Genomic DNA, 11,958 nt, shown 5'->3' with positions numbered 1-11,958 from the left:
TCCGAAGCCATTTTTTGTATGTAGACTAGCAGGACTAGCTTGTGGTTCTCCCTTCAGCCACATTTACATGGGACAAATGCGGATGAATGTTGTGTACACCATGAATGTGCGACTCCGTGTGTTTGTCAACAGAGGAACATGTGCACACATAGGTATGTACATGGAGTGCGCCGTCTCCGTCTTCCATCTCTGCAGAGTTGTATTCTCAGGCAAACCTGGGCAATAAATAATATAATCCCTTGCTTCTTTGTCCTTCCTCTCCACACCCCCTCTTCGTCTTTGGCTGCAGAGATCGACATGTACGGAAAACTCTGGCTTGTCAGGACTTACTTAGTTGTATCAGATATGCATATCACGAACCAGAGAAAAATGACATCTGATACAATCATTCATATTGAACGAGCCAATCAACGGCGAGGATTCTACTGTCACATAGATGCAACACATTGAAAGGATAGTGGGGCGGATTGGCCGTAGTAGCAATAGACGCAGTCATGAAACAAATATGAGAAGAGTTTGCAAGAAAGCGAGTAAATATTGAAAGTGGGTGCTAAGTATTGGATAACAGCTACCTGTGATTGAAATGCCGCAAGGGCCAAAAGCCAGACCGCTTGTTTTAAAGAGTAAGAGGCCGGCACCTCGATGATTTAGAGGAAAGGATGGGCAGGAAAAAGAGAAGATTGTGTGCAGAGGAGGAGGAAGCTTGAAACAAAGAACATGGTACATGGCGGAGTAAAGTACATGCAGATGCAGTAAGGGAGATGTGGTGAAGCCCAAGACTAAAAAAAAAAAAAGAAAAAAAAAATCTTTTTTTTTTTGGCTGGCTGGGTAGCAAAACAGCAACCCTAATTATTTAAACTTCGCTGTACCTAGGGGAAAAAAAACCCTTTGGCAGGTAGGTTACTAGCTGCTGTCGGCTAAGCCCCCAATTCTCCCCCAATCACCGCAACAATGCAACTTGACTCTCCAACTCGGCTTTGTGTTTGGCTTGCGCTTTGAACAGGACAAGAGGAAGTAAACAAACAATAACAACAAAAACAACAACAAAAGCAGTAGCAACAAGCATTGCAGTCCAAGACAGGCCCTCTCGCAAATCTCGCTCGATGTTGCACATAGCAAAACCCCTCAATCTAGCTTTCCAGGTCTTAGATCCAAAGCTTTAGTCTACAAGCCCCCAATACAATACAATAGTGTCTTGTTGTATGCTAATCCAGGATATTTCAGGGTCAGTAGCCCCAGTCACAGGCAACCGAATTTCCCACTAAGCCAGTACTGGATGGGCTATTGTGCGCCTAACACCAAACCTACAACCCACAGACAAAGTGACAAATAGGGACAAGATGACACAAGGCAAGACAAGACGGGACGAAATGGGGGCAGAGTAAAAGATCGTCTAGATCTCTGAGACAAGAACAGGAGTAGAAAGGGAAGGCAAGAGAACTGAAAGCGTGACAAACACCACCACCTAGCCCCCCCCTAAATGTTAAACCTCAAACATCACCAATACTAGCACACATAAACCGAGCCGAGCACATATTGCTTCTCCCACATACCATGCCGCACACGATCGCTTGCCTCTCTGGTTTTGGCTCCTGCTAGCTAGACGCAGTGATCTTCGTCTCATCCAATGTTGTAAACAAGGCCTGGTCCTGGCCCTCCTTCGTCTCCCTTTGTGCCCATCGTTTGCCCCAGGCTTGTCTAAATATACACTGTTCATTTCAAGTAGACCAAGGCAGACTGCTAATAGAAACTCTCGCCTCACCACATAGAATATGCTGGCCCGGGTGTTTGATACGACCTGGCTCGTGCCAACCCGGAGGTATAAGGTTGTTCTTCTGGAAAGACTCTGGAACCTGAGGCGGAGGGCGGAGATAATCGACAAGCATGAGGCACGCAGGCATTTCCCAAAAAACCCTCGCTATTCCGCTACTATCGGGAGCAGTGCCTAGTGCAACCGACGGGTGTCTGATTTTGCTGAAGACTTACGTAGTGCCTATGCAAGTAATTGACGCAGAGGCGCAATTCAGAGCCAGATCCAACGGTCTGCTAGCAAGAACACGCTTTATACACGTAACTTCCACGTATGGACCGACAGACAACGGCCCAGTCAGAATTCATAGCGTCTGAGAGGCATGTCTCTCCTGGCGACACGATAGTGGCCCTGGACCCGGAAGGCCTTCCAACAAGGCCCTCCTCATGATCCGTCGATCGTGGGATACAAAATTTGCTCGGGCTGATACTCGAAATAGCCTACGGGAGCCAATGAAACTTGCGCTATGCTACTATGCCCCTTCAGCAAGGGAGAAAGACTTATCAAGGTTTAGACTTATCAGCTCGACTAAATGGATTAGGGTAAATGGGCCGTTAACCCATAACATGCTAAGGAGGGAAGGAGCAGATTTTAGTTGGTCCAAGAAACTTGTTTCAAGGGAGAAAAATGAGAAGAAGGAGCCAAAACCTGGACAAGGGGACAGGGGACAGGGAGGAAGCAGCGGCAGGGGGATTGGGGCTAGACCAGGCACGGGATTGGGAAAGAAGAAGCCAAAAAAGGATGAGTAGCTGCTCACCCTGGAGTGTTGCGGGACAGGGCTAGCCATTATCGTTTTGTGGGCGATATTGAAGGCAAGGGGCAGTTGCTGTTGCGGTTGCTGCTGTTGTATCTTTGGGGGAGGGTTTGGTTTTGGATGTTGTTCCGAGAAGGGATCGAGGTAGAGCCGAAGTTGTACCGGCACGAGGTCAAGATGTTGGCAGGCAACTAAGGGGGGGCGTGCCTGGCTCTTTTTTTTTTTTCTTTTTCTCTTTGTATACGGCGAGGCTAGAGGAATAGAAGGCGGGGAAAGCGAGGAAGGACAGACATGGTTGAAGAGTGTTGTCCCCCTGTCAAAATTCCTATCGGGGCCAGCAGAGCTTGGCCGCCTGAAGTTAAGGTGCATGTAGGTATGGATTGTAAGTAGCCAAGTTTCATGGGTCTAAGCCGCAAGCTTGCTAGCGCTTGAGGACAAGTCAAGTGGCGAAGAACAAGAAACGCCCAAATTTAGAGGACATTGACTGATCAAATTACCGCAAGTCCTGCGAAAAAAAGCGGTTTGGTGAGAAACAGGAGAGGCGGTATCAAGCTGGTGCATGCGAGACCTTTTCTTAGAGTCTTGCTCCTTTTACTTTGTAATGCTTCATATGCGGGCTTGCGGGCCGGGACAGAAGCTCTTATTTGGGATCCTTATTTTGTGCGTGTGAGTTTTTCTCTACTCTTTTGCAGCTTCCATTTATACAGCGCATAGTTCTTGATGCTGCAAGGCCGGGCGAACCACGAGCAGCGGCTTTGTCTGGAGGCAAAGAAGAGGACGAAAAAAAAAAATCAAGAAGCCGGGCTACCGAACAAGGGGGGGGGGGGAGCAAATAGCCTACGTGAGATTATGCTACGCCCACGCCCAAACCTGCTAAGAAGCCCCTCTCCTCTCCGCAGACCCCTGTTAAACGAGCAGCAAGTACTCTGACTAACCAGCAGTTGCTGCCGTGCTCCCCTTCGTAATATGTTAAAACAACACGGTCTGTCTGTTCACCCTTCTTGTATGCTAGTGCCAAGTGGTAATTGTATGAGAAACCAATATTTGTTTGGTCTATCGTCCGGTGTCTATGGAAGGAAGTGGGTGCAGTGCCTGCAGTGTAAGCTTGTGCCTTCGTCCCCTGTTTTTGTCTTGTTATTTATTTATTATTATTATTATTTTTCCCTTGGTATTGCTACTGAACTCGTTGCAGTTACGAGGTTTAGCAAGAAAAATCTGTTTCTTGGGCCATTTTTCTTCTTCTCGATTGTGCGCCCTAATTCCACGCACACCTCCCAGCTCTTGCATCTGGAAATGGGCTGGCAGTGTGTTTCTCCTCTGCCAAGGCGAGCGTGAGCGCGAGCAGTAAGCACAAACACAGGCCATAGACGCATGGAGGAGAGAGAGAGAGAGAGAGAGAGAGAGAGAGAGAGAGAGAGAGAGAAAGAGAAAGAGAGAGAGAGAGAGAGAAAGAGAAAGAGAAAGAGCGGAAGAGAGCACGAGATGGGATGTCTGGTGACTTAATTTTCTTCGTTTGAGTGTTCCATTAGCAGCCCCTCCTTTATCTGGGGAGACTAGAAGGAGAGGGGGTTCTTCCCTTTTTTGTCCCGTGTGTGTGATCTCAGACTTGGGCCTGGTCTGGCCCTCTTTTATCTATTTATTATTTACTTCAATTTACCAAGCCTTTTACATGTCTTCACACACACCCTCGAGGTTTTGATCCTCCTCTTGTCGGGACATGGGAAGCTTGCGTCGCAGAGCTTGTCCACAAGAAAGACGAAGGAAAAAAAGAAAAAAAAAAAGCAATCAGCAGCAGAGATGTTCAGCGAGGTAGACAGCTTGGATATAACCTCAGCTCTTCCTCTCCTCTGAACTGTCTCGAGCTGAGTCCTGTTGCTTATACCGCTACTTTATCTTCCTTTTTCTTTCTTCCCCCTACTAGTTGGTTACTGCTAGCTTCGCTCGACCCCATCTGTCTGCCAGATAAATTCGTTGTTCGGCGCATACTGTGTACCTAATATTTCTGCCACATTTGTTTGAGGATTCAGATTGTTTGTCTCATCGACGTACATACATTACGTCCTTTTAACTGGGCACTTATTTGGCGCGTTTTGAGAAGACTAGCTTGCAGCGCGAATACACTACACTGTCGCCCGCTCCTACACTACTCTCGCTCTCTCGCCTTCTCGATTTTCCCTCCCCTTCCCTCTTTTCTTTTTCTTTCTTTCTTCACATCGCCACTCGCGACCCACCACTTACGCTGACTGGCTCCCACCTGTGGTGTCTCTCTCTCTTTCTCTCTCTCTCTCTCTGTTCTTTTCCTTGTCATCCTGTCTCGAACCTGTTCTTGCTCGTGTCGTTTCGTCTGCTCCAAGCTAAACCCCTCCCTCCTGACAAAGCCTGAACCTTGCAAATCTCCGCGCCACATTTTTAATTCAATTTACTGCTATTTTTTGCTGCGGCAAAGGACAAGCAACAAAAGCGAGAAGCGAAGACAGGCAAGGAAATATTAGTGCGACACTTTTATTCCCTTCTTATTCTTCTCTTTTTATTCCCTTCATTATAGTTCCATTTTGAGTTCCAGGTTCAGGTCGGTTTTACGATAGGAGCCAGGGCGAGGCCAATCCAGGCACTAGCCTCGTTTCGATTTTATTTTGTTGTTGCAATTGCAGACCTCAACGACAAAGTTCCTTCCATCTTATAGATTGACGTGTTTCCCTCGTCCCGAGTTCGTTCTTATTTTTCCTGCTTCTTCCCTTCTTGATTCTTCACCTTCTCTTGTCACGGTTCTTCCCATTTTCTCTCCCCCCTCCATCGGCTATTTCTGGCTGCTCTTGATCAAAGATTTGAAAAGAAAACAATATACAGAAAAAAAACAAACGCTCTTTTTTCTTCCCTGCTATTTTTCTTCTCTTTTTTTTGTTTTTTTTCTTCGTCCTTTTCTACTCCCTAATTTTTTGACCAGGGCACATAGCCGGATAAACGAGGAAGCTGCGACCAGACGAGACGAGACACGGTCACTTTTAGAGCAATTGCCTGCTGCGCTGCACTTGGTTTGTGATTCTCACCGAACTTGACCTGAATTGCACCTGCTGCACCTTCCTTGCTCTTGTCTCTTTCCTTCTCTTTCCTTCATCCTTTATTTTCTTGCCTTCTCTTGAGGAAACTAGTCTTTATTATCCCTCCCTCTTTCCTCTCAAGCTCTCTTGTCTATTTTTGTTTCTCTGGAATTTTAGAAGACCCCCCCGGATCTCCTATTTTTTTTTTTTTCGAAGACGCAAGAAGAAAAAAGAGCTCGAAATCCTCCTCGCCTGTACATCTTCTTTTCCTCCTTTTTTCTTCTTCTACGACATACAACATGAGTGCTGCCATAATGGCTCCTTCGCCGGCTCCTCATGATCGGCCCTCGTTCCCTTCTTCCTCAGCCGCCAACCAAGCTTCTTCCAAGTCAACCTCTTCTAAGAACGCCCATGATTTTGCTGCTCCCGCTTCCACTGCTTCTGGAGCTCCTGTGACCACCTCGCCTGCTAGCTCAAGGATCAACAACTACTCCTACAGCACCCCCAGCGCCAGCACTAGACAAGCTGGAGGCTCCTCGCATCGTACCGGAAGCCGCAGCCCCAGAAACCAGCAAAACACCGGAAAGTCGCCGCCTTCTAGCGTGTAAGTCTCCTATTACTTCTAACCAAATCACCCAATTGCGCCTCGCATGTCTTCCTGAGCTTTGCTAACCTCTCCGCTTGTAATAGTCCTCGTGTCCCGTCCATTACCGTCAAGAAAGAGCCTACCTCTCCCCAAATGCCTACCACGCGCCACCGCCCTCGCAAACTGGATCTATCCAAGACTGCACCTTCTGGCTCTGGTGCTGCTACCGCTCGCCCTCCCCTGACCGCTCGTGATGGCTTGGGAATCCAGGAAGTTGGCATCGCCTGCCTGTCACCTGGCCTTGTGACACAAGACCCCAATATGAAGGAGCAACTGCAGCGTAGCATGACTGTTCGTGAACAACAGCGCGCTATCATTGAGGCGCGGTTATTGCAGCAATCAGCCAAGGATGGCGGCCCCAATGGAATTGCCACAGCCAAGGATGGTGGCTTTAGTGCTAAGACTCCGGGAATGTCTCGCCGCAACAAGGCCCCTCCAGGCCTGTCCATCATGGCTCCCGCCCACGAGGGCTTCCAGAACGAGCGTGTCATTCAGTCCGCTCCGCTGGGCCAGACCTTTACTGGTCTTGGCCAGGGCGGTCACCCCTTGACCCGCCATATCACCAACCAATCTGGCACTAAGCTCAGCAACACCTCGCACATCCACCACGTGCCTGCCAACCAAACCAACAACCGCCTCCCGCCTCTTAGCGACGTTTTTGGCAAGGTCGGCCCCTCACACAACGATAATGCGACGCCCAAGCACGCTACCACGCAACCACAACAGCACCATCACCAGCACCATCAGTCCAGCCAGCCGCAGTCATCACAACAACAGGCTTCACACCACCACTCTAGCATGTATGCGCCACCGCTGCGTTCTGCCCAGCCGCTGCCGTCACCTGGCCACCCGCCTGCTAGCATGACACATGGCATGCCTAGTGCCCGCACCCGCGAGTACAAGAGTGCCGAGGAGGCCCAGGCTGAGCTGGCCGGCGGCCGTCCCGAACTGTTGCCCAAGATCGTGCACTACGGTAGCCACCAGCCCCCCACACCACCTTCTCCGCAGCCCACTGCCCATGCAGCGGCTGCCCCCTCGTCGGCATCTAAGCGTCGCCGTGCTGAGTACGAGGAGGGTGCCTCCCCCCCACTGGGCCATGGACCTGCCGCCCAGAGACAGGGGCCGTTCGGGTATGGCCGTGACAGCCCCGAGACTCAGCGGGCAAAGAAGGATGAGTTCTTAACGCTGTGCAGTAGAGCATGGGACCTATTCCACTCATGATTTCTGTACACTTGTTCCTCTGACTCTATCCTCTGTTCCCTCTATCCTTTCTCCTTCTGTTACCACACACTGTATGTCTCGTATTTGTCTCGCATTTACCTTGTTCTTGGATACCCTCCCGTCTATTCCGATTCCTCATTTGTACGATGATTATCTCTTCAAAAATCTCTCGCAAGGTTGGCTCTCGTTTCCACCTTGCGGACTTGGGACTTTCTTTTTTTTCCTTTCTCTTCTTGGCCTAATTCCTATGTTGTTTTTTTTTGTCTATTTCTTGTGTTCCGGAGTCTGCCCTATTACTATTTTTTCCTCCTTTTTTCTTAACCGATATTTTTTATTTTATTTTTTTTTTTCTCCTCAGACTTTATGCTGCACTTGATCCCATCACTTACACACTTATTTTGATTTTGCGCCTTTCGTGTTTCTGCTATTTGTATAATCAGGCCTTCTTTCTACCTACTCATAATGGTTTGTTTCCGTCGCTCCTGCTCATGTCTTGCTTGTATTTTTGGTCTTATTTTGGGCTATAATTTCTCTGCCACTTGCTTTCCTAGGTCTGAAACCACTAAAAACCCCTAGCTACAATGTCAGCACACACGTTCTTTCAGATATCTTTTACGTCCTGTGATGCATGTGTTCGTGGAGCTGCTTGGTCGTGGTAAGCCTGATTGGCTATACATCTCTATACGTATTTTTAGTTTTCGTCCATACATATCATGTAGGGCAGCCCCATCACATAAAATCTTGTTATAACTCGAGGATTGTTGCTTGATCGAAGAGTTCAGTCTTTATTCACGATACTCTAAGAGTAGAGACTAATACCGATTGTTACTTGATACGTCCTGTGGCACATGAAATCACGACATTATCCTATTCTCCTCCACAAGAGTTTCATAATCGATATGTCTATTTGAGGGGGCAGACACTGCTTATCTAGACTCCCCTTCCCTCCCTCCCTTTGCCTTTCAATCTTCCTCTTCCACCTATACTATCGGATCGGAAACAACAAATGATGTTTGTCTTGTGGCTTCTCCGTAGCCTCATACCTCATAAAAAGAAAATAGCGCTATTGCCGTACACGCACACGTAGAGTCAGACTTAGGGTTGTCGTCGTCAACAAGAAAAGTCCACCGCCCATATACGTAAAGAAGATGAAAAGAAAATTGCAGTAAACATGGGCAAAGAGAACAAAAATAACAAAAAGAGCAAAAAAAAGGAAACCATTGACTCCATTCCCCACCGTCCCAGAATCATGATTGCATTCATAGGCTGTGTTTCAGGCCTAGGAATATAGGAAATATAGAGTATACTAAATAAGGGGAAAAAAAAAGGTAATAAAGATGGCCAGATGATATCAGCTCTGCCAAAAAAAAAAGGATGTAAATAGTATAGGCAGAGGATGCAAAAAAGATGACGACCAAAAGAAGCGTAAGAAAAAATGTAAGAAGAAGGGTAGAAAGGTCGACTCATCTCCTGAGCGGACAGGTAGTTGTGTTGACTTGGGAGAAAGTGTGCGTGTCGTGTATAGCTCATCCGTATATGGCTTTGCATCTGAGGTGCCGCTGTTGGGTGGTTGCGAGTGATTAGATGCCCTCTTCACCTGCCTTACAGACCTTGATCTCTCGGCCCCATTCCGATTTCATGACCTGACTAGCAGTCAGTCGGCGTTTGGGATTAGGATCAAGTATAGAGTAAACGACATTTCTACACCGAGCCTGTTTGCCAAAAGAAATTAGTTAGCCAAGCTGTTGCCTGAAATAAAGAAGAGGAAAAAAAAAGGCAAAAAGAACAAGATAAACTTACGCGATTGAGACTCTCAATAGGAGCATATCCGGCCTCTTCACGACGGCCTTCAAGGTAACGGGCGTAAAACTCGTCGTCATCTTTCTTCGCTATATGCCAGAGATGACGACCGGTGCGCATAGCCATGTAAATGACACCGCAAGCCCAGACGTCAACAGCGCGAGCATCAAATTCTTTTTCAACATACTCCTCCGGGGCGATATAGGGCGCAGAGCCACACAGACCAGAGACCATATGGGCATCGGTTTCCCAAGCCATGCGGAAGCACTCGCCATTGCCGAAATCCGTAATTTTGAGTGCGCCGTTAGTGGTGAGCAGAAGGTTCTCCGGCTTCAAATCACGGTGGGCAACTCCCATCTCGTGGAGGTAGTTGACACCGCGCATGAGCTGCTTAAAGAAACAGTCTGCTTCCTTGGTTTCCAGTTTGCCGGCGGCAAGGATTAGAGTATACAAATCACCACCGGCACAGAACTCCATAACTTCACAGTACACGCCACGCTCGTCCTTGATGAGATCCAGGGTGTCGATGACGTTGGAGTGGTGGAGGGAGGATGAAATGCAAAACTCTGATGTCAGACGTTTGGAATACTTGCGCTCACTTTCATCCTCGCGTTTGCAAAACTCCTTGACGGCAAATAACCGTTCTGAACCGTTCTGAACGCGCTTGTGAGAAATGCGGACAATTCCAAAAGCTCCTTTGCCAATGACCTCCTGGCATTTTCCGTACTTCTCTTCGAAGGTGGCGGTGCCATTGAGAATGGCCTTGCGCTCGTTCGAGCTCTTCTTCTCAAGCTTCATATCGGCGAATCCAGACATTAGAGACAGATCTTCGTTGTTAGTTCCATTATTGCTGTCGTTATAGTGCTTTCCCAACCAGCTCTTCCACATGTTGCTCAGTTTTTCCTGCCTGACACTACTTTTGAGGTGGTGACTGTGGTGACAATGGCCAGGAGCTTCTGGGTCGGGATCAAGGTAGAAGCGGGGCATTTTTGTCTTGTTGGGGTCCAGGGTGCCCTTGCGAGACGGAGGAGCCATAGAGCCGGCACCTACGGGCGTGGTTGTGGTGCGAACAACATTGGAAGGATTTGACGTGGGTTGGGTATTCGGGGAGCTAGTAAAACTAGAGCCTCTCGGGCGGGTGCTTTCGGTAGGCGTACGAGGAGTACTATCGCGGCCATAAAACATGCGAGAAAGCAACTTGATTCCGCCAGAGACAGGCTTCGGCTGCTGCTCTTCAGGCACACTGTCGGGAGAAGCAGCATGGGGCGACTTTTTGGGATGGTCGATGCTTTTTATCGAAGAAGCCCGAGAGCTGAGGGGAGAGTCCTTAGGGGACATGGTAGACGGCATTTCTGACTCGATTTCAAGCACTCTAGATTCGCTGCGAGTAGGTGTTCGGAAAGATTCAGGGCACAAGATTGTAAGAAGCGGTGTCAAATGTTTCAATGTATATGTGCAAGTTTGGTTTTGCGAGCCTTTGCAGTTCCAGATATGACTTGACTTGTGTTTGCGAAATCGAGGGCTAGTTTGACTAACAAGAGGCGTAGTCAAAAGAAAGAAATGCTAAGAAGGCCTAGACACGCGAGACCAAGGAGAAAAAGTAAAGCTAACGTTTGAGCAGTTAGTTAAATTTGACTGATCTTTCGACTATTGAGTAAGCCAAGCAGTGACTTTTTTAAATGTGTACGGTGAGGTGAGCACAAAAGTTGCAAAGGGCAGGCCAAATAGTGGTTTGTTAATTTTTGAAATGTGCTGTCATGGGAACCAGGCAAGGAAATAGAGAAGAAAAAAAGTACTTCTGACGTCAAGAAATAAGTGGCAAGGACAGTATGAGTATGGGAGTAGTGTATTCAACACAAGAACAGTTGCACACATACAGGAAGAAGCAAAAATATATAACGCAGGTGTAGCTCACACTCTGTGGTGGTAATAGGCGAAAAGATGGGGGGGGGGGGTTCTTTAGCGAATTGGAAAAGACGAAGTCGATGAGAGAATTGCAAGAAATCGAAGAAGCAAAAAGAAATACGGGCCGGTGAGCAAAAGTGCTCGGTAGCCAGATGCCCTAGAAGGACAGAAGTGGCTGTCGAAGGTGAAGTGACGGCGAAGCTGGTCAAGTCTTGTTGTCTGGTGGTCAGTCAATGACTCTGGGAAAGAAAAAAAAAAAAGAAAGACAACGAATAGTGCTGGATGGGAGATGAGCTTTAAGTAGAACCCAAGAAAAGTGTACACTAGCTAGACTAGTTCTGCTCCTTGGCCAAAAGCAAAGTTTTTTAATGCAGCCTTTTTTTTCCTAGGGCTTTTTATTGCATTTTTACCTGCCTGCTTTGGGTTGGCTGGACTGGGGCCCTGGGTAGACTAACCTTTAATGTCTGCTGTTGAGGTTTTCTTTCCTTAAGAGAAAAAGCTAAGCTGCACAAGAAAAAGAATGGAGAATCTCCGGCATCAACCCCGAGGGGTGGGGTGTGTTGCGAACAAACTAGGTTAAGTCGAGAGAAGAATCGGCAATAATACAAGTAGTTAGTCCACTAGAACTGAATCGTAGTGGTGTCAATCTGCCGAGGACAAAAAAACGAGAATCTAGGGAAAAGAAATAAAGCGAAGGGAAAACGGCAGAAAATAACGCTGGATTTTTTTCGGTTGCGTTTGGTTGGCTGGATAAAACTTTGGCCAGGATCTTCTCCTCTAGCAA

General features: G+C 47.8%; 2 protein-coding genes across 2 annotated transcripts; one reads left to right on the top strand and one right to left on the bottom strand.

Annotated features, from left to right (window-relative positions):
• Positions 1-5,916: 5,916 nt before the first annotated feature.
• On the top strand, positions 5,917-7,469 carry HOO65_060471 (uncharacterized protein; the record flags this gene model as incomplete). The annotated part of the gene is made up of 2 exons (XM_071003860.1): positions 5,917-6,206; positions 6,293-7,469. 2 exons carry the CDS (start codon positions 5,917-5,919, stop codon positions 7,467-7,469), a joined length of 1,467 nt encoding a protein of 488 aa, XP_070857821.1.
• Positions 7,470-9,049: 1,580 nt separating this feature from the next.
• Positions 9,050-10,607, bottom strand: HOO65_060470 (Serine/threonine-protein kinase hal4; the record flags this gene model as incomplete). The annotated part of the gene is made up of 2 exons (XM_071003859.1): positions 9,050-9,112; positions 9,270-10,607. 2 exons carry the CDS (start codon positions 10,605-10,607, stop codon positions 9,050-9,052), a joined length of 1,401 nt encoding a protein of 466 aa, XP_070857820.1.
• Positions 10,608-11,958: the final 1,351 nt, after the last annotated feature.

The sequence above is a fragment of the Ceratocystis lukuohia genome (assembly GCF_044167205.1).
Source record: "Ceratocystis lukuohia strain C4212 chromosome Unknown Supercontig6_pilon, whole genome shotgun sequence".
Classification (NCBI taxonomy): domain Eukaryota; kingdom Fungi; phylum Ascomycota; class Sordariomycetes; order Microascales; family Ceratocystidaceae; genus Ceratocystis; species Ceratocystis lukuohia.
The sequence above is the reverse complement of the archived record's forward strand: the minus strand, read 5'-3'. Positions and strand labels throughout refer to the sequence as shown.